This window comes from Prionailurus bengalensis, chromosome X (genome assembly GCF_016509475.1).
Source record: "Prionailurus bengalensis isolate Pbe53 chromosome X, Fcat_Pben_1.1_paternal_pri, whole genome shotgun sequence".
In the NCBI taxonomy this organism is placed as follows: domain Eukaryota; kingdom Metazoa; phylum Chordata; class Mammalia; order Carnivora; family Felidae; genus Prionailurus; species Prionailurus bengalensis.
In genome coordinates, this window is record NC_057361.1 from 71,518,181 (window position 1) to 71,545,447 (window position 27,267).

At 32.9% G+C, this 27,267-nt stretch overlaps 1 protein-coding gene across 1 annotated transcript in view; it reads right to left on the reverse strand.

Moving 5' to 3' along the window:
• Positions 1-4,526: 4,526 nt before the first annotated feature.
• The window catches only part of POF1B (POF1B actin binding protein), an 85,728-nt gene continuing 62,987 nt past the window's right edge, over positions 4,527-27,267 (reverse strand). Inside the window, exons 6-13 of the mRNA XM_043569643.1 lie at positions 21,357-21,449; positions 20,387-20,500; positions 19,440-19,592; positions 18,996-19,115; positions 17,422-17,550; positions 16,264-16,346; positions 8,827-8,941; positions 4,527-6,472 (exon numbers count right to left, since the gene is read on the reverse strand). Coding sequence (XP_043425578.1) covers positions 6,467-6,472; positions 8,827-8,941; positions 16,264-16,346; positions 17,422-17,550; positions 18,996-19,115; positions 19,440-19,592; positions 20,387-20,500; positions 21,357-21,449 — 813 coding nt within the window. The 3' untranslated portion in view covers positions 4,527-6,466. The remainder of the gene's footprint in view (positions 6,473-8,826; positions 8,942-16,263; positions 16,347-17,421; positions 17,551-18,995; positions 19,116-19,439; positions 19,593-20,386; positions 20,501-21,356; positions 21,450-27,267) is intronic.

Genomic DNA, 27,267 nt, shown 5'->3' on the forward strand with positions numbered 1-27,267 from the left:
CTTCAGGGTTTTATGAATTTATTTAAAGTATGTTGTAATGTTCACTCTTTATTAAAAGACTTTTTACTTAAAATTGTTATAGGTAATTTGGTCCATAATGTAATGTCTAATAGATTTTGTGCATTCAAAACAACACGAGCTAGGAACTTAAATAATTATGACTATGGCATGATTACTCCTTAAAAATGTATATTTCTGCTAAAACCATGATGAAATGCTATAAAGGTGTTCATCTTAAGACTTGAGATTAGAGAAAACTGAAAATTCCTAACCTGCTTAAGTAACACAATCCTGAGAAAAGAATTTAATTATGTTCCAAATAGACCAATATACATTCAAAAGGAAAAGCGTTAAATCAAGTATTTGGGAAAGATTTTTGCAAATGACACTTAACCTGCTATATTTAAAGCAGTCAACATTTAATAGAATTCATGTACCTAGATATATAGCCCTATTGCTTAAAACTGTCAATTGGGTTAATTATTCTTTAGTGATCACTAACAGAAAAGGAAGAAATCATTTAGTCATTACATGTTAGACCAGTGCTTTTTAAGCTTTAATTTTAATGGGGTTCACCTAGGGATCTTGTTAAAATACATGTTCTGATTCAGTGGGTGTGGGATGGGACATACAATTCTGCATTTCTAGTAAGCTCCCATGTGTTACCACCATAGGATTAATAATGTGGTAGACAAAATCCTCCAGTGTAATTCTGGTATGCTTTGGCAAATTTGCTTAAATAGATAGCTGTGCATGAGTGGATAGAGGCAATCTGTACTGAAGACATGGATTTTCAGCTGAGACATGAGTGACAAGAAGGAACGAGTCATTAAGATCTTGTGGAAGAGCATACAAGGCAAAGAAGCATGCAAATACAAATAACCTGATAGAACAAGCTTTGGCTGGACCACAGTGAGGGAGACTGACTGGTAAGAGGTGAGAAATTGATATGGGAAACCATTAGAGGATTTTACGGGATTAATATGATTTACATTTTGAAGATCATTCTGGAGGTTATGTGAGGAAGGCATTGTAGAGAAGCTGAAAGAAGCAGAAAGCCATGTGAAGAGGTTATTCCAGTTCATAGTTACAGTGTAGCTGGAGAAAAATAGATGCATTTTCTTTCTTTCACTTATGAATTTGGTCTAGAAAACTTCAGTCAAGATACAACAGATAAGAATTCAAAGCATTCGTTGGGATGAACACTGGGTACTGTATGTAAGCCAATTTGACAATAAATTATATAAAAAAATAAATTACTTAAGCATATAGTTAAAAATTAAAAAAGTATTCAGTCCATGTTACAAACAAGATTTTCTTTAAAAATACACATTTAAAAAAAATGCACATTTTACCAGCAAGGCCCACCTTATATGGTAAAACAGATTTCATCTAAAAATGCAGGTCAAAGTACCTTTAGAGAAGGAGAAATAATTTGGGAATTGCCACAAAATAATTCTTCCAGAACAGTTCACAGTCATTATGTGGAGATGGATTTGTATGATTGTCACTTCTAAATGACCTATACCATGGTGCAGAGGAAATTGTTACTCAGGTAGGGCTTTCAAATTCAACTCGTGTCTCATACAGGACAACCACCAGTTTGTACTTTGAACTTCCCTTAGAGATATGTATTATATATATTTATATGTATAATATATGTATAGATATGTGTATATATATATGTATATATATATATATACATATATATGATATGATAGCTTTTATTGCAGAAAACTTTCAACCATTTGCAAAGATAGAATATAATGAAGCCCTAGATAGCTATCAACCAGCTTCAGCAATCATCACTTCATGGCCAGTTTTGTCTCATTTATATTCTTCCTCACCCTTCCCCTCACCTACCTACCTACCTACCTACCCCTCACTGGTATAATTTAAGATCCCCTTTTCCCAGTGGTTTAATTTGAACTAAATCCCTGACATCTTTTTAAAAGTTTTTGAAGGAGGGGCGCCTGGGTGGCGCAGTTGGTTAAGCGTCCGACTTCAGCCAGGTCATGATCTCATGGTCTGTGAGTTCGAGCCCCGCGTCAGGCTCTGGGCTGATGGCTCAGAGCCTGGAGCCTGTTTCTGATTCTGTGTCTCCCTCTCTCTCTGCCCCTCCCCTGTTCATGCTCTGTCTCTCTCTGTCCCAAAAATAAATAAACGTTGAAAAAAAAAATTAAAAAAAAAGTTTTTGAAGGAAAATACAGCACAATTCTTAAATATGCCTACTTCCAGGGGAAAAAAAAATATGTCTCATGAGGGTGGAGGAACAAAAGAATCCTCTTATTCAGATCTTTCTATTCCCCTTGTGAGAATCAAGGAAAAAAAAACTGGCTAGACTTGGAATTCTATTCAATAATGTTCTTGAGACTAAGGCGGCTTCACTTAGAGAAAACACAGAACTAAATTAAAACCCTAGAATATCATTGGATTAGAGAATCTTACCAACTTTGTTCAGGTTCACCCTGTCCTTCCAAAAGAATTAGCTTTGTAAAGTTGATACTGTTTAAGAAAGGTCTAAGAACCTTGGATCCTAGAATGAGAAGTGGATATTGTTATTTGGAATTTGGAGGCCTCACAGAAGAAATTGTATAATTTGTAGAGTCAATGGTCTAGCACTAGGTACCCTGAACTAAAAATGTTTTCCTATGCCTTGTTCCAGTTGCTATCCCTTTCTATTGAGCATTATCTGAGTATTCCAAAGAGAACGCTACTCTGTTTTAAAATCTGGACCAATTGGCAATATTGAAACTATCCTTTTTAACCCATAATGTATGTCCCAGTCACTTCCTGAGTCCAAAACCCTGTCATCCTAGATTCCAGCACCACCTCCCTATCATAACATGGCTGGGTCATCAGAACCCTTTAGGGAACCATCTCAAAAAGCTTATATATTCTCCCATTTTAATAAATTGGTCTGTTTCATCTGGGCACACATAAGCTAGGAGTGTTCAACACTGATTATGTTAGCATACCAATTACTGAAGCAAAGCATATTGTAAAGGCTATCCATTAACATAAAAGATCTCTGGAACATAAACTTTAATAACAAAATTATTTTAACGTAATGGGATGGATACCAAACATAAAGACTCTGGACTTAACGACATCTCATTTACAAGAGACCAATTCAAGATTACCAAGACTGCCTGGTTATCATTTAATTATGTTATATAACAATTCCAGTGTTCTTTTGCAGACTCAAAAGAAGTATGTGTTATTTTGTCACTAAATGTTAAAGGTTTTATTAAGATGAATGTAATTATTACATTCCTTACTTTTAAAAAGATTATATTTATTATTTTATATATTCTAGGATGAGCATGAAATACTTTATATTTTTATTGAGAAGTACTATGGAAATCCAATAAATTTAATAATGGTGTTTTGTGGCGGAGAGGTACCTTGTAGAGAAAAGTATTTTCACAGCTTATTATTTACCTTCAAAAGAATTATGTCTACATGTCATCTCTGTAGATTACAATAATGGAAATAAGTGAGAATGGTTTTTTGTTAGGGAGAAACATAAAACATTTGAAACAATGAGTTATGGAACTTGAAAGACTAAGTTTGTAAGCAAAGAAATTCTCATTTAAAGCAGAAACTTGCATCAACCAGAGGTCCAACTATGTTACAGTGTTGTCTCTAGTAGTTCACATTAGGCGTTTTTTTTTTTTTTTAATTTTTTTTTCAACGTTTATTTATTTTTGGGACAGAGAGAGACAGAGCATGAACGGGGGAGGGGCAGAGAGAGAGGGAGACACAGAATCGGAAACAGGCTCCAGGCTCCGAGCCATCAGCCCAGAGCCTGACGTGGGGCTGGAACTCACGGACCGCGAGATCGTGACCTGGCTGAAGTCGGACGCTTAACCGACTGCGCCACCCAGGCGCCCCCTTTTTTTTAAATTAAGGTTGTGCTTATTAGTTCTAATATAAACATTCACATGATAATAACTTTGTGATGAAAATATACAGCTAAGCTAAAAATATGTTTCCTGCTAGGACTTCCACAAAAACCATACAGATACTTAACATATTTTTTATGTTTTTTTAAAAATTATTTTTGAGGGAGAGAGAGAGAGACAGACAGAGCATGAGCAGGGGAGGGGTAGAGAGGGAGACACAGAATCTGAAGCAGGCTCCAGGATCTGAGCTGTCAGCACAGAGTCCGACATGGAACACCAACTCACGAACTGTGAGATCATGACCTGAGCTGAAGTTGGATGCTTAACCAACTGAGCCACCCAGGTGCCCTTTAACATATTTTTTAATGTTTGTTTATTTTTGAGAGAGAGACAGAGACAGAGAGAGAGGGAGAGAGAACAAGCAGGGGAGGGGCAGAAAGAGGGGGGTAGACAATCTGGAGCAGGCTCTGAGTGGACAACAGTCAGCCTGATGCAGGGCTCAGGGCTCAAACTCATGAATGCTGAGATCCTGACCTGAGCCAAAGTCAGACGCTTAACCAACAGCCACCCAGGTGCCTCAACATATTTTATTTAGACACTTAAACAAATTGCCTTGCATGTAGTTGCACAGTCTCCATTTTATTTGATATCTAAAGCAAAACATACTGGAATAGAAATTAGATAAACAGGTATTTCTCACTTGGCAATAACTGTGCAATTTTCAAAGATAAGCTGTGTGAAACTTGTGAGAGGAAAAATATCACTAATATTTCTATTAATCTTAACCACAAATTGGAATAGGAATACATACATTTAAGTTTGTTAAGTATAATGAGCACCTCATTATAATACCCATCCATTGTGCATGGATCAACTGAGTCACTGAACTGTTGATTTCTTAACTGCCCCAAATTTTGGACATTGTGATTTTTATTTAAGAACATTTTAGGAAAATCACACTTGTTCTAATTTTCATATGTCATGGTAGCATGACTACCATATCTATCAGGCTACTAAAAACTTCCATTTTATCATATGTAATGGGTAGATAACAAGGCGTAATTTTGTTGTAGTTACATGTATGTGTAGTTAGCAGAAGAGAAACTGCTCTGTTGTTCCTACACCAAGGAAAAAAATTTAAGGACTGTATAGCTCATGAAGAATATTAACATTTAATATCACAAAATAGTGATAAAATTGGAATTGTATTAATCCACATTATAAAGCTTAACATTTTAGTCAAAGTATTAAGATAATAAAATAAGGTTCTTAGTTTCATATCAAGACCTATTTAAATATTATATAAGAATTTTAAAAACATTTATCTCATTTATGGTTTGATTTAGTGTAATTCCTCATCTGTTCCTACCTTAATGGTTTCTTAGTATAATGAGTAATTATTAGCATATAATTGTCAGGCATGGCAATTCTATATAGATATATTCAAAGGTATTTCATTGCAAAACCTCATTCACATGTAGCCCAAATATATTTACTGCCTTAATCTATACTTTGTCAAATGTAAACATTTTAATTTTTGCCAATTCTTAACTTTAACCAGAGGCGTTGAAATTAAGATTTAATTTTCATCTACTAATGTATTTGGAAAGTACTTCCATTCACTTTGTAAAGTCATTAGAACCCAATTAATCAACCAACTTCTAAATGCATTAAATACTCTACTATAAAATCTTTTTCTCCCAAATAGGATATAGATAGCAAGTATTTGTTCTTGCTCTTTGTATTCCCTAAGCCTTTATACAATTCAATGTTACATGTTTTATACTTCTGTAAAAATGCCTGCCTGCCTTCTTCCCACTACTACAATATGGTATTACATATTTTTAAAGAAGTGGGGTAGGCTCATTTGGGGACAATATGCTTTGAAAGAACAGATTTGCCAAATGAAGACACTGATATGTTCTTAGAACTATAATAGCATAATGACTAATGTAGTGGATTTAGTTTTTTTAAAAAGATATTATCCTACTTCTCTGCTAAATGAAATTAACCATCACCTTTGATTTAGTTGTTTCTAAGAGGTATAAATAGCATGTAATAGAGTATCTCTTTTAGTCACAAGGTTTAATGTGATGAAAGCAAATATATGCTGTATATACCATATACTAGTTAAACTTTTTTTAACACAGTATTTTTTTTCTTTTTTTTTTGGTTAAAAACAGTATTTTGTAGCTGAATTGCACATCTAATAACAGAGAAAATCTTCTAATAATAACTTGTAAAGTCTCTACCCCAACAAATTAATTCAGTGTCTAGAAAGCACCCTATTGAAAACCAGTGGATTATGTTCTATAGTATCTGGAATTGGAGTTTAAACAAACAGCATGTTGCTATATTGAATACAAAAATGTGATAGAAAGCATTCAGGCTTCATAAGTGGCTGAGGAAACTGTCATTTGCAGAACTAATTAATTCCATTAGATTCACTGGGTAGTAGCATGGTTCAAAATTTGGATTGGCCTTTAGTTATGGGAAATAACAAAGTACTAATGTAGACACATACAAAAAAAAAAACTTCCTATGAGTTGGAGATCCATTCATGGCTAGAAAATGAAAAAAAAGTTAGTTTACAATTGGTTCATAATTGATTTAAGATATTCTTATTGTATGTATACAGTTATGGACAATGATTTAAATTTATATATATATATATAACCAAAAGAAATGTACTGCACTTTTGTGGTAACATTTTATATGTATATTCAGTGAAACAATGGTCTCTCTGACTTTTTTCAAGGTATGTGTTTCAATAACTGAAGGGAGGATTGAATAGATTTCTTCCTTGGTGTCTTATTTACAGGTGAAATATGTTCAAACATATCTGTTAATAAATATAGATCTATCATCTGTGAAATTACTAAAATATATTTTGAATTTTCTCTCACTATCTAATCCCCTTCAAATATCAGTTTGATGTAGATGTAGATCTTTTATTTGGCAAGTCCTCATATTGATGCTACCTCTTGGGCACATGTGGTTAGTAGCAGTGATTGCTTTCCAATCTTAACTTTCAGTATCAAATAATCTCTGAGTGACAAATTTTAGATCCTATGCTGACTTTCTCTTGCTACTGGTTCTTGGGCCATCAAGTAGCCTTTATCATTTAATTAGTAATAAATAGTTCTCAGCTAACTAATGGACTGAGAAACACAATATATGTCAAAGCTCAAACTATTATTTGGTGGGGGGGGGGCTACCAAATATTGGTTGCTTTCACTGATGATAGACAACCATATAATCAAGATTGATGGCTGATTGTACTTAAGAGACGGGCTTCAAGGCTAAAAACTTTTTGAAATTTTTGTTATTCAAATATTTGAGCTTATTCATCTAAAAGATCATTTTTAGTGTGAGTTATTTAACAGAGAGTTAATTTTATTAACTATATATTAGCAGTAATTTATTAACAATATTTCTGCAATATTTTGTTAACTATAACTCTGCAATTTTAAAATTTCTTTAAAAGGTTCTGCAGAATAATTGACATTTGTGCATTTATCTATTGCTTATCATTGTATATATAGTTAGGCATTTTAAAACTTATTCAAGTATAATAAGCCTATAGAAAAAGTACACATATATGTATACAACTAAATTAATTTTTCCAAACTGAACACATATATGCAACCATTATGCAGATCAAGTAACAGCACATTAAGACCCTAGTAATCCTCCTTATGCTCCCTTCCAATCAGTACCTTCCCTCACGGATAACCATTTCCTGATTTTAATAACCATAGCTTAGTTTTATCTGCTTTTGGTATTTAAGCAGTTTTTAATATAATAAAACAAAGGCTGTCATTTTCAGTGTTAAAGTTAGATTCTGTGTGTTTTAAAGCTATGATCCTCAATGTTATTTTCTGTCCATTATACTTGAGGTATATCATACATTCCCATCATTATCATTGGTTTACTTTTAGACTCTCTTGGCAGTAATGTAGAGTATACAATTAGGAAGAAACCCCCATGATGATTCTGTCATGTTAACAAGGTTTCTCAGCCCTCAGCAGTATTAGCATTTTGGGCTGGACAATTCTTTTTGTGAGAGACTGTTCTGCTCATTGTATGATACTTAGCAGCATCCTTAGCTTTCACCCACCAGATGCCAATAGTACCCAATCCCTAGTTGTGAAAACCAAAAATGTCTCCAAACATTGCTAAATGCCCTCTAGGGGGGAAAATTGTCCCTGATAGCCACTGCACTAGGGTAAATATATCCCTTGTTTGATGTTCACTACTTTAAAAGTTAACAGAACAATAAGTAAACGTTTTAGGAAAATAGCTTCAGTCCTTTATAAGAACAGGGTTTTAGTAATCAGCCAACTTATCAATGCATTGGACTACTTAGAAAGATGCTAAGGTCCATGTCACTTGGTCATCTTGGAGGATGTTATAAAAGGTAGGTTTTAGAGTACATGACTTATAAAGTATTCTTCATCAGCACCACTATAACTGTGGGATTTAAAGCTGGGGGTTCTTACAATCTATTGACAAAGACAGACACACCTCCTTTCAAAATATTAAAAAGTTTCTATCTACAGGAATAAGTAGCATATTCAAGACTGCAAGACAAACGCTATTAAAACATGTCTCTTCTCCGTCTGTCATTCTTCATAACTGTCTACCTGCTTTAGAAAAAAGAAGGTTTTTTTTTGAAAATTTCAATGGAATTAGTTCAATAAGAATTATATTATCCATGTATGAATCATCCCAAAGTTTCTTAATTCACATTATATATCAGTAAGGAAAACATGGAAAAGTCTTTAAGAGAAAATCAAACTGGAATATTTTAGTTTGCTTTGGTATTTTACCACAATTTTTGAAGGCTATTTGTTATATTTAGGATATATATAAATTTCTACAACTAATATGACTATAAATACCCAAGTGAACTTACACAACTCCATTTGTCTTCTGTTTTCTCAATCACAATAGTCTGTGTGTCACTACCTGGTGGTATATATTCATAGTCATCATAAAGGAGTCCTAGGATTGGATATTGTGTCCTGTACCTATACAAAAAAAAGTTAATTTACCAGCGGCACAAAAAAATGACTCTCCTTCCTTTTTAGTCACTCCTAGTTCAAAACCCCTTATTAAACTAACATGGCTCTGAATGCCTTTTAACTCTAAAAAGAAAATCCCCTCTTACTGTACAAAGCTTTACTACTATTATTTTAAAAGGGTAAAAGGGAAATACTTCTGCTTCCGGCAATGATGGACCACTGGCAGCACAAGACAATGATCCTACAGAAGGGAACCAAATGATATGAACCATACAAATGCCTAGTTCACTGCCTAGAGAGTTTCTTGGTCACGGGACAGGGAAAAGGAAGCCAAATAGATCCCTTCAGTCTCACAAAGTTGAAGTGACTGAATTTCAAGTAAAGGTGTGCCAAAGCAGCCAGTGTGGGGTAGAACACCAGACAGGAGAGAACTATATAGATAGAGGTCAAGAGACCTGTAGAGGATTTTCTACAAGTCTTTGGATGAGTACTGATTAGTGGAGGCATGTGAAAAAGTTACTGAACCTGGGGAAAGAACTAGGAAAGAGAAGCCTAGAAATCCCTGGAGCTCACACAGTAAAGGGAATAGTTTGTGTGTCACTAACAAGAGTGGGAAGACCTTCCTAATATGGTGGGCATCAGGAAGAAACTACAGAAAAAATATTGCCTTAGTAGTGGGATGACATTAGTCCCAGACTATAGGTTTTAACAGTTTAAAAGAAATACTTAAAAGCAAAGTTAAAGAATAGAATTCAATACACAAAAATCAATTTTAATCTTGTGTACTTGCAATAAATGATCTGAAAATGAAATTAAGAAAAACAATTCTACCACATGGTAACCACAAACACAAAACCTATAATAAATATACAACAAAATAAAGAGAAATAAAGCCAAACACACCATTACAAAAACTTACCAATCACAAAGAAAGAACACGAGGAGAAGAAAAGACAAGAACTACAAAAAAAGAAAGAAAACAAATAACAAAATGGCAATAAGTTATTTTATCAATAGTTACCTATCAATTGTTATTGTAAATGTAAATGACTTAAATGCTCCAATCAAAAGCCATAGGTGGTAAAATGGCTACAGAAATTAATACACATCTATATGCTGCCTACAAGAGACTCACCTCTGACCTAAAGACACATAAAGAACGAAAGTGAAGGTATGGAAAAACATTTGCCTTGCAAATGGAAGCCAAAAAATAAGGAACAAAAAAGCTAGAGTGGCAATACTTATATCAGAAAAAACAGACTTAAAGACTGTAACAAAAGAAAGAGAAGGGAATTGAATGATGATAAAAGGATTGATCCAACCAAAGAATATGACAACTGTAAATATCTATGCAACCAGCATTAGAGAACTTAAATTACATAAAAGCAAATGTTAGCAGACATAAAGACAGAAATTGATAGTAATAGCAAAGAACTTTAACACTCCACTTACATCAAGGAATAGACCATTCAGACAGAAAATCAATAAGAAAACAGTGTCTTTGGCACATTAGATCAGATGGATATAACAGATATATTCAGAACATTCCCTCACAAAGGAAAATATGCAAATTCTTTTCAAGTGCACATGGAATAGTCTCCAGAATAGATCACATGTTAGGCCACTAAACAAGTCTCAATAAATTCAAGCAGATTGAAATACCATGCATCTTTTCCAACCACATTAGTATAAACCTAGAAATCAATCACAAGGGGAAAAAACTGGAAAAACACAAACACATGGAGGCTAACCAAAACGATACTAAACAACCAACAAGTCAAAGAATAAATAAAAAAAACCATGAAGACAAATGAAAATGGAAACACAATGGTCCCAAATCTTTCAGATGCAATGAAAGCAGTTCTTAGAGGGAAATATATAATGATGACAGACCTAAATCAAGAAATAAGAAAAATTCAAATAAACAATCTAATCTTAACACCTAAAGGAACTAGAAAAAGAAGAACAAACAAAAAAAAGCCCCAGGTGAGTAGAGGCAAGGATATAATAAAGATTAGAGAAGAAATAAATGACATAAAGACTAAAAAAAAAGAAAGAAAAAGAAAAAATTCATAAAACCAAGAGATGGCTCTTTGAAGAGATAAGCAGAATTAATAAATCCTTAGCCAAACTCATCAAGAAAAAAAGAGAAAGGACTTAAATAAAAACATCAGAAAAGAAATAAGTAACAACTGACACCACAGAAATAGAAAGCATTATAAGAGAATATTATGAAAAATTATAACCAAAAAATTGTACAACCTAGAAGAAGAGGATAAATACGTAGAAACATACAATCTTCCAAAACTGGATGAAGAAATAGAAAATCTGAACAGACTGGTTACAAGTAACAAAATTGAATTAGTTGAAAAAAAACTATCAAAAAATACAAGTTTAGGACCAATGGATTCATAGGTGAATTCTACCAGTTAAAGAAGAATTCATACTTATTCTCCTCAAACTATTCCTAAAATAAAAGAGGAAGAAAAGCTTCCAAATGCGTTCTATGAGACCAGCATTACCCTGATACCAAAACCAGACAAAGATAACTACACTCAACAACACATTAAAAGGACCATTCACCATGATCTAGTGGGATTTATTCAGGGGATGCAAGGATAGTTCAATATTCCCAAATCAATCAAAGTGATGCACCACATCAGCAAAGGAAGGATAAAAATCATATGATCATGTCAACTGATGCTTTTGACAAAATTCAACTCTGTTCATGATAAAAACTCCCAACAAAGTGGGTTCAGAGGAACAATACCTTAACATAATAAAGGTCACATATGAAAAACCCACAGCTAACATCATACTCAATGGTGAAAAACAGAGCTTTTCTTCTAAGATCAGAAACAAGATAAAGATATCCACTCTCACCATTTTTATTCAATATAGTACTGAAAGTCTTACCCACAAATATCAGGTAAGAAAAGGAAATAAAAGGCATCTATATTGGTAAGGAAGAAGTAAAACTTTTATTATTTGTAGATGACATAATACTATAACATAGAAAATCCTACAGACTCTATAAAAAACAAATGGAAGTAATAAGTGAATTCAGTAAAGTCACAGGATACAAAACCAAAGTACAGAAATCTATTAAATTCCTATAAACTAATAGTCAAGCAGCAGAAAGTGAAAATTAAAAAACAATCCCATCTACATTGCACCAAAAAGAACAAAATTCCTACAAATAAACTTAACCAAGAGGTCAAAGACCTATACTCTGAAAACAATGTCAAACATTGATGAAAGAAATTGAAGACAACAAACAAATGGAAACATATACCATGCTTATGGGTTGGAAGTTTTACTATTGTTAAAATGTTTATACTACCCAAGCAATCTACAGATACAATGAAATCCTTAAAAAAAAACAACATTTTTCAGATAACTAGAACAAACAATCCTAAAATATTTATGGAACCACAACAGACCCTGAATAGCCAAAGCAATCTTGAGAAATGGGTAAGGGGCATTAAGGAATCTACTCCTGAAATCATTGTTTCACTATATGCTAATTTGGATGTAAATTTTAAAAAATAAAAAATAAAATTAAAAAAAAACATGTGAATATTATATTCATCTCTAATAGGAAAAAAATAAAGAAAAACAAAGTAGCAGGTGTCACAATTCCAAATTTCAAGATATACTGCAAATCTGAATTTATTAAAACATTATGGAACTGGCACAAAAACTAGACATATATGTCAATGGAACAAAATAGAAAGTCCAGAAAGAAACCCAAACTTATATGGTCTATTAGTCTATAACAGAACAGGCAAGAACATACCAGGGAAAAGATAGTCTTTTCCACAAATGATGTTGGGAAAACTGGGCAGCAACATGCAAAGAATGAAGCTGGACCACTTTCTTATACCACACACAAAAATAAACTCAAAATAGATTGAAGACCTAAATGTGAGACCTGAAGCCATAAAAATCCTAGAAGAATCACAGGTAATAACTTCTCTGACATTGGCCTTGGCAGCCATTTTCTAGATTGCACAGCAAAGGAACCATCAACAAAACAAAAAGGCAATCTACTGAATGGAAGAAGATATTTGCAAAGATATATATGATAAGGAGTTAACATCCAAAATATATAAAGATTGTTTATACCTCAAAACCAAAAAAAAAACCCAACAATATGTTCAAAACAAGATCAAAGAACCTGAGTAGACATTTTTCCAAAATAGACATATAGATATCCAATAGACACATGGAAAGATGCTCAACATCATTAATCATCAGAAAATGCAAATCAAAGCTACCATAAGATATCACCTTACAACTTTCAGAATAGCGAAAATAAAAAATGTCAAGTTATAGCAAGTGTTGGTGAGGATGTGGAGAAAAAGGAAACTTAGTGTACTATTCATGGGAATGAAAATTGGTACAGCCACTCTGGAAATCAGCATGAACTTTCCTTAAAAAATTAAAAATAGAAATACCATATGGTCTAATATTTCTACTCTTGAGTACTTAACCAAGAAAACAAAAATACTAGTTTGAAATGATATATGAAATGGATAAGGAAGATATATATCTATATATCTATATCTATATCTATATCTATATCTATATCTATATCTATATCTATATATCTGTATCTGTATCTATCTATATCTATCTATATCTATACCTATAGATATAGATATATAAAATGGAATATTATTCAGCCATAAAAGGATCAGATCTTGCCTTTTGTAACAACATGTATAGAACTAGAGGGCATTATGCAAAGTGAAATAAGTCAGACCAAGAAAGAAAAATACTATAGCATTTCATTCATACGAAGCCTAAAAAAAAAAATACACAAACATAATGCAGAATCAGGCCTGTAAATAGAGAACAAACTGATGGTTGACAGAAGGAAGTATTGTGACAGTATGGACAAAATGGTGAAGGGGAGTGGGAGATACAGCCTTCTAATTATGGAAAAAGTAAGTACAGGAATAAAAGGCACAGCATAGGGAATATAGTCAATTATACTCTAATAGTGTTGCATGGTGACTAATGGTAGCTACACTTGTGATAAATGTAGCATAACATATAGAGAAGTTGAATCAGTACATTATACACCTGAAATTAATGTAACATTGTGTGTCAACTATACTCAAATAAAAGCACTGGGTGTTATATGTAAGTGATTCATCACTAAATTCTACTCCTGAAACTAATATTACACTATATGTTAACTAACTAGAATTTAAATAAAAAACTTAAAACATAAAAAAAAGAAAAAGAAAACAATTCTATTTACAGTAACATAAAAAATATAGTATACTTAGCAGTAACATAAAAAATATAGTATGCTTAGAAATAAATTTAATAAAAAAGAAGGCTAAGACTTATGCAGTGAAATTATCAAATACTATTTTAAGAAATTAAAGAGGATCTAAATGGAAAAGGACTCCATGCTCATGGATAAAAAGACTTAATACTGTTAGCATGGCAATAATACCCAAAGTTTTCTACATATTTAATTAATCTCTTAACAAGCTTATCCTAAAACACATATGGAAAAGCAAAGGACCAAAAATAGCCAAATCAGTCCTGAAAAGAAGTTTAAAAACTCATACCCCTGGTTTCAAACTAAAAAGCTATAGTAATTAAAGCAGTGTGGTACTTGCATAAACAGACAAATAGATCAGTACTTATATAAATACAAGTAGATCAATGGAATAAAACTGAGAGGTTATAAATTTAGCCTTACATTTATGATCTTTTGATTACTGACAAAAATGCCAAGTTAATTTATTGGGGCGGGGGAGGAAAAACAGTATATTCCACAAAAGATATTGGAACAACTGTATAGCCCCATGCACAAGAATGAACTTGGAACCCTACTTAACACCATACAAAAAATTAACTCAAAATAGTTCATAGATCTAAATGTAATAGGTAAAAGTATAAAACTCTTAGAAGAAAGCTTGGGTATAAACCTTAACGACTTTGGGTTAGGCAATGGTTTCTTAATATAATACCCAAAGTACAAGTAAGAAAAGAAAAAAAATAGATGAATTGGACTTCCTCAAAATTAAAAACTTGTGTTTCAAATGATACTATCAAGACAGTAAAAAGACAACCCATAGAATGGAAGAAAATATTTACAAATCATATCTCTGATAAGGGAATTGTATCCAGAATATATAAATATTTCTTGCAATCCAACAGTAAAAAAAGCAAGTAGATCCAGTTTAAAAATGGAGAAAAAATTTGTATAGTCATTTCTCCAAAGAAGATATACAAATGGCCAATAAGCACATGAAAAAATACTAAACATTAATTATTAGAGAAATACAAATGAAAACCACAATAAGATGCCACCTCCCATCCTTAGCATGGCTATAATCCAAGAGACAAACAGTAACAAGTTCTGAGGAGGATGGAGAGAAATTGGAACACTCAATACACTGCTGGTGGGAATGTAAAATTGTACAGCTGCTTTGGAAAACAATTTAGCCATTACTCAAAAAGTTAAATGTAGAGTTACCATGTGCCCCAGCACTATATTGTGAGTATAGTTCACAATAGCATTATTCTTAATAGTCAAAAATTGAAAACAACCCAAATGTCCATCAATTTATGAATGGATAAATGTTGTATATCCATATAATGCAATATTATTTAGTAACAACAAGCAACGAAGTATTGACACATGCTAAAACATGGATGAATCTTGAAAACATTATGCAAGGTGAAAGAATCCAGTCACAAAAGACCACATTTTATATTATTCCATTTATATGAAATATCCAAAATAGACTTTTGCTGAAACTGTTCTTAAAGAGTCACTTTCTATTTGATTTTGCTAAATTTCTGGGATGTAAGCTGTGGTCAAATTGCTATTATGAGAGGAGATGCCTAAGAATGATGTCTACATAGGAAAAGGCAGAGCCAAGAGATAAAGAAAGACATATTTCTGAAGACATGTTTTGAGCATACAAATCCATCTGGACACCAAGCAATTCCAATTAAGTGAATTAACTAATTTCCATGTTAAGTTGAATTTTTGGCATGTGCAACTAAAAGAATATTGACTAATATGGTTGGTTAAACAACAAATTTTGTTTTTCACTTACATTGTGTTTGATATATTATAAATACAGGAAAGGTGCTACAGAATTTTATTTACTATAATTGCTATGCCCTTGTGCAAATATCCGTTCTTCAGTAGATTCACTGCCCTGCAGAAAAGAAACTCTGTCTAGGGGTGTGCATGTATATATACATACACACACACACACACACACACACATATATATATGCTATAACTTGGATTGTGTATATATATATATATATAAATAATACATTACTTTTTTTTGATAATAGTAGTCTTTCCACCACTGGAGGGTTGGTTATGAGATGAATACATTTCTTGTCTCAATTTTGAGAGTTCCTTACAAATAAAAGAAAATATAATTATTTGAAAAAAGTAGAAACATGAGGTAAGAAGCATGTTTGATCATTTAATAAGGTTAGTAAGAATAATTACTTTTTTTCCTCCCCCTTTAGCTTGGACATAAGAGTGTTTTAATCCCGGGGCGCCTGGGTGGCGCAGTCGGTTAAGCGTCCGACTTCAGCCAGGTCACGATCTCGCGGTCCGTGAGTTCGAGCCCCGCGTCGGGCTCTGGGCTGATGGCTCAGAGCCTGGAGCCTGTTTCCAATTCTGTGTCTCCCTCTCTCTCTGCCCCTCGCCCGTTCATGCTCTGTCTCTCTCTGTCCCCAAAATAAATAAACGTTGAAAAAAAAAATTAAAAAAAAAAAAAAAAGAAATAAGAGTGTTTTAATCCCATCTGTTAAATACCTTATATTATTGCTTTATGGTGCCAAATAAGTTACGTTATATGCCTGTGCAGGAATTCACTAACTGGTGTAGGATCTCTTTATTTGAGGGATTACATGATATTGAATGGACATGGTTCTCAAAGATGTGAAAGTTTTTTGTCCTAAAAAGTTTGAAAAGTATAGTCATAGCAGAAAAGCACTAAAACTTCAATATGGAAGCAGGTATTATTTTCTAACTGAAAATCTATCACTGATCATTATTACAAACACCATTAGTTCAATAATAACAATATAACATCAGCCACCGTTTTTGGTAGTTCCTTTCTTCAATATAAACTATTTTATAACAGATCCTGGACCACATGCTACAGATACAGAGAGGAATATAACACAGTCCTTTGCTGAAACAGCTAATATTCTAGTAAAGAGCTCACAGTCTTCCTGGAAGTTTCACTGCTAATGAGATATAAAGGTACAAATATTAAATGCACAATAGCACTCTTTTTGCTTTAATTCTTGCTTTCATTTGAATTATATCTCTTCAAATATGAATGTTGCTCTTCTTAGTAGTTACATTCTACTTAATGAATAAAGTGAGTCTTGGAAACGTGCCCTTGTCTAATTCATGGGAAGTATTTATCATACCTAACTGAGTTCCTCTCCATCTCTATCACTTCCCTTCTTACCTCTGACTGACGTTTTATAAGGGAGTCCTTCTCTTCCAGCAAGCTTGTCAGTTCATGAAGCTTGAATTGGAAGTCACTGCAAGTTCCTTCTCTTCTTGAAACATCTTTTTGGTACTGATTTAATTGAGTCTAGTGATTAAAAAGAAATAAGAATTATTATAGATATGATTTACAAAATAGGTAATTGAGTTCCAAGAGGTTAAGTGGCATAAAGTCATACAGGAAATTATGAAATGAAGAGCAAAGTGCCAATAGTTGTAAACATTTGTAGAGTTTGATGAATAAAAAATGTGAATTAAAATGCCAATAAGAATTTCTCATTTTTTAAAGGTGTCTTTACTATATAGGGCTAAGCATTACTTAAGTAGCAGTCCTAGGCCACAAAGATTAAAATAAAGCTAAGAAATAGGTACTTTAGATTCCTTCAGATATTAATTAAAGAAAACTCACTAATAATAACTAATATTGTATTGTGATTTATAGTTCACAAAGTATTCCTCTGGCATGATTTGTCTGCTCAGAGCCTGGAGCCTACTTTGGATTCTGTGTCTCCCTCTCTCTCTGTGCCTCCCCCATTCATGCTCTCTCTCTCTCCCTCTCTCTCTCTCAAAAATCAATAAACATTAAGAAAATTTAAAAAAAATCCTATTCACAAAATAGTTAAATGAGATTACCAGAGAGGTTATATGACATAAAGTGCCACAGTTAGTAAGCAACATAGCTGCAATTCCAAAACAGGTATTCTGACTCCAAACCCCACCCATTTTCTTCTGCACTACATTATGTGTACATAGACGGATGTTAAGTTGAAGTGTTATTAGTTATGTTAGGATGAAAAAGAAACAAGTGAAGGTAATCTTCTAGAAAAATTGGTAGGCTTTTAAACAAACTACATTTTGTTTCATTTTGGTTTTTGGAAAAAATTCTATGGTGGTATTTGGAGAGAAAAACCTATGGTCAGTTTTTCCATTAAATATTTAAGTATATTTAACTATTTTAGGAATCATTAAATTAAGAATTAATCAATTTGATGTAGAATTGCAAGATAAGGTAACATATACTTATTCTTACAAATATAATCCTAATTTTGAAGCCAATTAAAGGTACATAATTCAACACTGTTTTTATCCTTGTGCTTGACAAAGTTCTTGCTATGTATCATCCTTCAAAGTCAAGTGAGGATTTTTAAAAATCAAACTGAGGTTTTGCTGGATAATCTCAAATGTTGCTTTTGACTGCACAAGCATGCTGTAAGCAAAATCATAACGGGTTCCTCCCAACCACTAAAAGTAAATGAATAAAAATAAAAAAACCAAAACACTGAACTTAATGTTTTATTTTGCTTTTATAGAGGTTAACATGATTAAATTAAGGTGATTAAATTTAAGAAGATTAAATTAGAAAACAATTTAGCAATATCTATACACAGTAATATGTATTTAAAAAAGGTTCTATGCCATATTCCTGACTCTACCTTTAGTTGATTTTTTTGTAGCTTTAAACTTGAAACCATCATAATCTTGTTAGAAACTTTGTGCTGACCTGTGTATTTATGCACTGGAGGATCAACATACCCTTAACTTGCAGATCTCTCTATCTTTCTCCATTCGTAAGTTTTTTACCATCTCCATGTAATGATTGCCAATCTCATCCATTTTCACCTGCAGCATCGGGCCTATGCAAGTCTCAGAAACCTACAGAAGGCAAAATAACTTTCCGTACTTGGATTGTTATAAAGGAAATACATATTATAAGACTTATTATAAGATGAAAATCACACGATTAAACAAAGCATTGAAATAACAAGAGTGATGTTTAGGAATTGCATTATATAGTTCAAATGGCAGTGAGATGAGACATAACCACATATGAAATCATCAGAAAGCAGTCCATATATTTTCTCAAGAGGAATGGGATATATACACATGTAAGATATGCATATATTTACTGTTGGAAATTCTAGGATTACAATGGTATAACTAAGGCAATAATGTGTATTTAAAACAAAATTTTAATACCTGTATTCTGATATTTTTATTCTCTTGTTCTAAATTACGCTTACAGTAGTCCAGTTCTTTTAGTTTATATTCCATGTCTGATAATGTATATCGAAGAGAGAGATTGTTTTCTTCCAATGCTTGGCATTTTGAGGTTGAGTCTTGAAGTCCTTGCTATAAAAAAGACACAAGTAAATAAGACAAAAGGATCTACTTTTTTGGAGGAGAGTACTCTCTTAGTTGATTAATTCAATGAACTAAAGCAAATATTTTTCCATTATATATTTACCCTTACATGGTAAATTAGATCAGCCATAAAATAGATTCTTGCCCCTAGTGTGATATGCTTATCTTGAATGAGAAGGAATTAAGACTGAACAAATTTTCAGTGTTCCAATTTAGCAATCTGACTCTTGCTACTCTTTGACAATATTTTGCCTTCTAATAGGCACCAAAATGATGATATACCTGATTATTTAGGTGGAAACTGAGAAAAAATGTGAGACTGTCATAGGAGTGAAGATTAGGAAGGGATGAGCCTTAGGGACTCATAACAATTTCTTAGGAATTATCTCTGCTCAGACATCTGGATAATACTTCCAGAGTTTATTCATTTATTCACTGCACGAACATGTGTTGAGACTACAGAACCTTTTTAATCAACATATTAGTAGATTAAATGAATGAGTGAACTTACCTCTTCAATATTTATACAATTTTTGTCTCCCAACAGCACAGATAATTGTGGGTTGTATATACTTTATATCTATATCATACAAGGTTATCTGTTCTTATGAGAAGTCTTTCAGTCATTGTAAATAACCAAAGCCACTCAAGTCTCATATGAATAAATTGTTCCATCATATTTTAATTCTGTCTGTATTATATGTCATAACTACAATGTGTCAATAATTGTGCATATGAAAATCTATCAATCTACTTTATCATCAATGAAAATATCAATTTACCTGCTGCTGGCGATTATTTGCTCTCACTGATGCCAAGAGTTCTTCATACTCTTTTATTTGAGTTTCTTTGAATGCCAAGTCTTTCTCAAGTCTTATGTTGTCATTTTCCAGTGCCTAGAAGCAAAATTATTTGTTATAATTCAGAACTTGTCAACAATCACATAATACAAAGATTTGTTTATATTTGAAGCCTTAAATAAACACTTGGTTCATTTGCAGCTGTCTAATAAAACATAATTCTAAAAAATCAAGCAAAATATAGGATACAAATGGATGAAACTTAAAAAATTTGCATTCTAAGAGACATTTGATGAACCAATTCTAAGTTCAATGAAGCAGAACCTTCAAATTATTGTAATGTTTTGCCCCAATCTACAAAGACTTTTTGTTAATCCCAGCAGATGGTGAATTTTCAAATTATAATCTAAATGTGTTCATCAGAACCCAGAAATGAAATAACCCACTCCAGGCTTCATTGTATGCGAGATATTCTAAATATATTTAGATAATGCCACCAAGAATGCCAACTAAAAAGGCTCAAGGTATTCTAAATATATTTAGATAATGGCACCAAAACCACCAACTAAAAAGGTTAAGTTCTTGGAGAAAGGAGTTTTCAAGTATTCTAAGAAATTCAAAGTATGCTTTATTATTACAGAAAAAAGGGGAAATTCCCATTCAATGGGTTAGACTATTATAATTTTGGAAGCTACTTCCTGGCTCTAGGTATCAAATTACCTTTGTGTCAAACTAAATAATAAGTGTATACCCAACTTTTTTCATTTTGACATTGGGGATCTTTTATTTCCTCTCTCAACCCCAAGTAACTGTTTCAAGAATATATGTCTAGATGAGCATAATATTGTTGCATTGTATTGAATTTTGCAAGGTAGATTAAATGACTTCATTTCTACATTAGAAAGGTAAGAACTAGTAAGTCTTTGGAAAGAAAAATTAAAATAAGTGTTACTGTCAAGTCATTTTGAAGATGTCCAAGCTCTTCCCGTATGTTGCTGAAGGTGGACAGCACTAGCCGGAGTGATTTATCAGACATACCCCTCATCTGGAGGAAGAAAACGATTGATGGTTTGTATTTACTAGCATTTACAAATAGGCAATATAAGTAATAGTAGTCTTATTTTTCTATTCCCATAAACAAACTTATTTAAAGTTTTATTTTTTATATAGCAATATTAGAATAGTGATACAAGGCATTTTGTCAATAACATGCACAATTCAATCAGCATTCCTGAAGAGATCATAGCTATGTGATTAGAACAAGGGTCTATTATTTTTTCCATGAAGTTTCATCTTTCTCACAAGACAGAAATCTATCAGCAAATTTTTAAATTTGCTTTTATACTTTATTTAAAGATTAGAAAACATGAGGCATTCAAACTTCAAATAATAAAATGCATATCCCTAAGGTGCTTCCAAATGCATGGATTTTTCCTGAAGTGAGAAGAATATAATATTAATTTAGTTTAACCTTGAAATATAGAAACATCTCAATTTTTAAAGAAGATGGAGAAAATCCCTTTCACTAGATTAAACTCACTTATTTTAAAAAAATGGTTTAAAAAACAAACAACTTCCATTTTTGGTAAGCTAGAGTAGAAATAATTTTCTTTATTCCTTCTGCTAAGTATAACTAAAACCCCTGGACATTACTATGTATAAAAAAAAAAAGACTTGGAAAGGTGGAAAGAAGGAAGTCTGGTTAGGAAGATTTGTACCCTAAAAATAACACAGAAGTGAGTTCCTGGGTTTTTTTTTTTTCTTGCTTCATGTATCACTGACTGGTGTTGGAGAAACAGCACTGGAAACAGACAACAAAAGTCTTTAGAAAAGCCTGCTTTATCTAGCCAAAGGACCATGAAAAGAGCAGCCTAGCAAGGCAGAGAACTTTTAGATAATATCCAGTTATTCCAGTCAAACACCACAGAAAATAATTTTTAAATTTACTGCCACCCAAACTATCAAATGTCAAGAAGGGAACGTAGACTTTCTCTCTTACTAGGCTCTAAAAAGGTCCATCAACACCGCTTACCAGGTTGGTGTTAGAGAAGGCAAGGTAGAGAGATGGGACCTTCATCCCCGCTGGGAACAAAATGAGACCCTCAGCACTGTGGTTCAGTTGAGAGTATGAAAGGAGCCTAGGCTTTCACTTTATCCAGTATTAATACTGCTCTGCTTCCCTGCTAGGGTGATGTCAGAGATTTCTCAATGAAGAGTAAGGACTTTCATCACTGCCCAACAGAAATGAGGCCGCTCACCTTGCAATGTCAGTGGCAGGCAACTGGGGAACAGTTATGAGGCACTTCTCTACATCCAAATCACAGTGAAATCAGTGGGGGCTTAGTAGAGAACCACAATTTCTACCCTGGCCTAGGAGGAACAAGGAGTTCCTCCCCTGATAAGTGTCAACAGAGGCTGAGTGGGGAACCTGGACATCCACCCACAGCTGATAGTAACAGGCAGTTCTCCCATGTCCTCTGTTGTTTCAGTTTAAAGGAAGCCTACTCTGTGGATCTTGAGAAATTTAACAGAAGACCATGGGGGAGGTGAAGGGGAAAAAAAACTTACAGAGAGGGAGGGAGGCAAACCATAAAAGACTCTTAAATACTGAGAACAAGCTGGGGGTTGATGGGGGTAGGGAGAGGGGAAAGTAGGTAATGGGCATTGAGGAGGGCACTTGTGGGATGAGCACTGAGTGTTGTATGGAAACCAATCTGACAATAAATTATATTAAAAATTATAAAAAATAAAGGAAGCCTACTAAAACAGAAGATATGAATAAGATTCAGAGTCATAACATAATATTCAAAATGTCCAGATTTCAATTTAAAAAATCACTAGTCATTCTAAGAACCAGGAAAATTTTAGCTTGATAAGAAAAACAATTAACAGATACCAACATCAAGATAACAGAAATGTTAGACTTGTCTGACAAGGATTTTAAAGCAGTCATTATAAACATACTTTAATAAAAATTTACAGACTTAAAACAAAAATAAAGTCTCAGCAACAAAACAAAATCTCAGAAAAGAAATAGAAGGTATAAAGAATAACTAAACAGTAATTTTAGAATTATAAAACTCAATAACTAAAAAAATAAACAAAAACCTTAAAGGATGGACTAAAAAGCAAAATGGAAACAACAGAGCAAAGAATCAGGTAGAAAAATAAAAACGTACTTAATCACAACATCAGAGAAAAAATAGATTGGAAAATAATTGAACAGAGGCTCAGAGACCTGTGGGAGTATAAGACATATCTTATATACATGTCATAAGAATCCTCGAAGGAAAGAAAAAAGAGGGGGGAGTTGAAAAAGTATTCGAAGAAATAAAGGCTGTAAACTTCTCCAAATTAGCAAAAATCGTAAGTATAAGTTCAAGAAGTTCGGCAAATTCCAAATAGAATAAATCCAAAGAAATCCAAAGAAACTTCTTAGAACTAAAGATAAATTTTAAATCTTTAAACCAGGAAGAGAAACTTAACTATTGGTAATAACAACTCAAAAGACAGCACATTTTTCATCAGAAATCCTAATGGCCAGAGGGAAATAGCACACCACTTTGAAGTGTTGAAAGAAAAGAACTGTCAACTACAAATTCTGTATCTAATGAAAATATCCTTTAAGAATTAAGAGGGAATCACAAAATTAGGAGATGAAAAAAACTGAAAAAAATTTGTCACTAACAGACCTACCCTAAAAACTGGCTGAAGGAAGTTCTCTGAAGAGAAAGAAAATGATGATGGAATTTGGAACATCAAAAAGGAAGAAATAACATCTTAAGTAATAATGTGACTAAACAGAGTAGGTTTGCCTTCTTTTGCATTTTCTAAATTATATTTGGTGGTTGAAGCAAAATTATAACACTGTATGATGTGGATCTCAATGCATGGTGAGAAAATATTTAAGACAATTATGTTATAAATGTGGAGAGTAAAGAGAGATAAAGGAAGCAAACTTTTCTATAATTCACTGAAACTGACAAATTGTTGACAACAATAACTAGGATAAATTATGGATATATAATGTAATTCTTAGAGCAACCACTAAAAAGGCTATACTAAAAGATATAATCAAAAGAATCAGAGATAAATAAAAATTAAGTTACAAAACATGTTCAGCTAATCCACAGGAAAGCAAGACAAAGAAAACAGGGAAACAAAAAAGCAGAACAAACAGAAAACAAAAAATAAAAATAGGAAATATAGCCCTAACGTTTAAATAATTGCAACGTGGTCTAAATACACCAATCAAAAGACAGAGATTTACAGAGTGTGAAAAAACCTTGACCCAACTACGTGTTTTCTACAAGAAATTAACTTCAAATATAATGAAAATTTAAAAATATATAATGAAAGTAAAAAGTTGCGGAAAAAAGATATACCATGCAAACATTAATCAAAAGAAAACAAGAGTGTTATGTTGATATTAGATAAAAATGACTTCAGAGCAAAGAAAATTACCAGAAACAGAGAGGGTCAATTCACCAAGAATACATAGTAAATCCTAAATGTTTATGCACCAAACAACAGAGCTGCAAAATGTATAGTACTTCAAAAACTGATAGAACTGAAAGAAAAAAGACAAGCTCACAGTTATAACTGAAGATTTCTATATGCCTCTCTCAGCAAATGGTAAGAACTACTTGGCAGAAAATGAGCAAAAATAAATAAGAACTCAACAACCCCGTCAATCAAAGTATCTAACCCTTTCATGTACCCATGGAATATACACCAAGATATACAATATCCTTAACCATAAAACAAAACTTAACCATTTCAAAACAATTAATTTCATATGGAATATATTTTCTGGGCACAGTGGAATCAAACTAAAAATCAATACCAGAAAGAGAACAGGAAAATCTCTCAACATTCTGAAAGTAAATAATATACTTCAAAATAATCCACAAGTCAATGCAGAAGTCTAAAGGTAGCTAAAAAGTACATAAAGCTGACAGAAAATAAAAATATATATCATAATTTGTGGGACACAGCTAAAGCCATGCTGAGAGGCTGTTTATAGCACTAAATGCTTACATTAGAGAACACAAAAGGTCTCAAATCAATAATCTAACTTTCTATATCAAGAAACTAGACAAAGAAGAGAAAAATCAAAAACAAGCAAAAGAAGGAAATATATAGACAGGGGCAAAAATTAGTGGAAGTATAAACAGGAAAATAATAAAGAAGATCAATAAAACTAAAGTCTAGTTTTATGAAAAAAATGATAAAATTGATAAACCTCTAGCAAGACTGACAAAGAAAAAAAAGGAGAAGACACAAATTACTAGTATTAAGAATTAAGTAGGGGATAGTAATACAGACCCTACAGACATCAAGATAATAAGGGAATACTATGAACAACTATACACTATAAATTTGACAATTTATACGAAATAGACTACATCATTGGAAAATACAAGTTACCACAACACACCCAATATGAAATAGATCATTTGAATAGACCTATAACTATTAAGGATTTGAATTTAGAATTTTTTACACTCCCCAGAAAACAAATCTCCAGGCCCACATATTTTTACTGAATGATTCTACTAAATGTTTAAAGAATTAATACAGAGTCTATATAGTCTCTTCTAGAAAGTAGACAAAGATGAAACACGTCCCAATATGCAGCTAGTATTATCCTGATAGCAAAACCAAAGGGAACACAAGAAAACTATAGACCAATGTTTCTCATGAACTTAGATGCAAAAATCCTCCAAAAGAGTTTTTCAAAGAAATAGGTCTTGAATTCACTTTCAATAGACATCTGACCACCAGAGATAATATCAAGAATGCCTCCAAGATTCAGATTCTGCAGAGCATATGTGTTGTCTATACCACTGTCTCTTTATAATACAGACTGTATGACACTTAAATTATTTTATTTTAGTTTCACAAAAATAACATCAGGTCCAATATTTGGATGACCAAAAAAGGTTTAAGAACAAACTTAGAAATTAGTCTCACTTAGACAATGCTAGGTTATCTCTAGAATCCATTCTTGCAAACAGATGTACTCTTTAGCCATATTCTATATTTATTTATTTATTTACTCTTATTTTATTTATTTAGTTATTTTAAATTTATGTGAAATTGGTTTCCATACAAAACCCAGTGCTCATCCCAAAAGGTGCCCTCCTCAATACCCATCACCCATCCCTCCCCTCCCTCCCACACCCCATCAGCCCTCAGTTTGTTCTCGGTTTTTAAGAGTCTCTTATGCTTTGGCTCTCTCCCATTCTAACCTCTTTTTTTTGTTTTTTGTTTTTCCTTCCCCTCCCCATGGGTTTCTGTTAAGTTTCTCAGGATCCACATAAGAGTGAAAACATATGGATCTGTCTTTCTCTGTATGGCTTATTTCACTTAGCATCACACTCTCCAGTTCCATCCACGTTGCTACAAAGGGCCATATTTCGTTCTTTCTCATTGCCCTCTAGTACTCCATTGTGTATATAAACCACAATTTCTTTATCCATTCATCAGTTGATGGACATTTAGGCTCTTTCCATAATTCGGCTATTGTTGAAAGAGCTGCTATAAACATTGGGGTACAAATGCCTATGCATCAGCACTCTTGTACCCCTTGGGTAAATTCCTAGCACTGCTACTGCTGGGTCATAGGGTAGGTCTATTTTTAATTTTCTAAGGAACCTCCACACTATTTGCCAGAGTGGCTGCACCAATTTGCATTCCCACCAACAGTGCAAGAGGATTCCCGTTTCTCCACATCCTCTCCAGCATCTATAGTCTCCTGATTTGTTCATTTTGGCCACTCTGACTGGCGTGAGGTGATATCTGAGTGTGGTCTTGATTTGTATTTCCCTGGTGAGGAGCGACATTGAGCATGTTTTCAT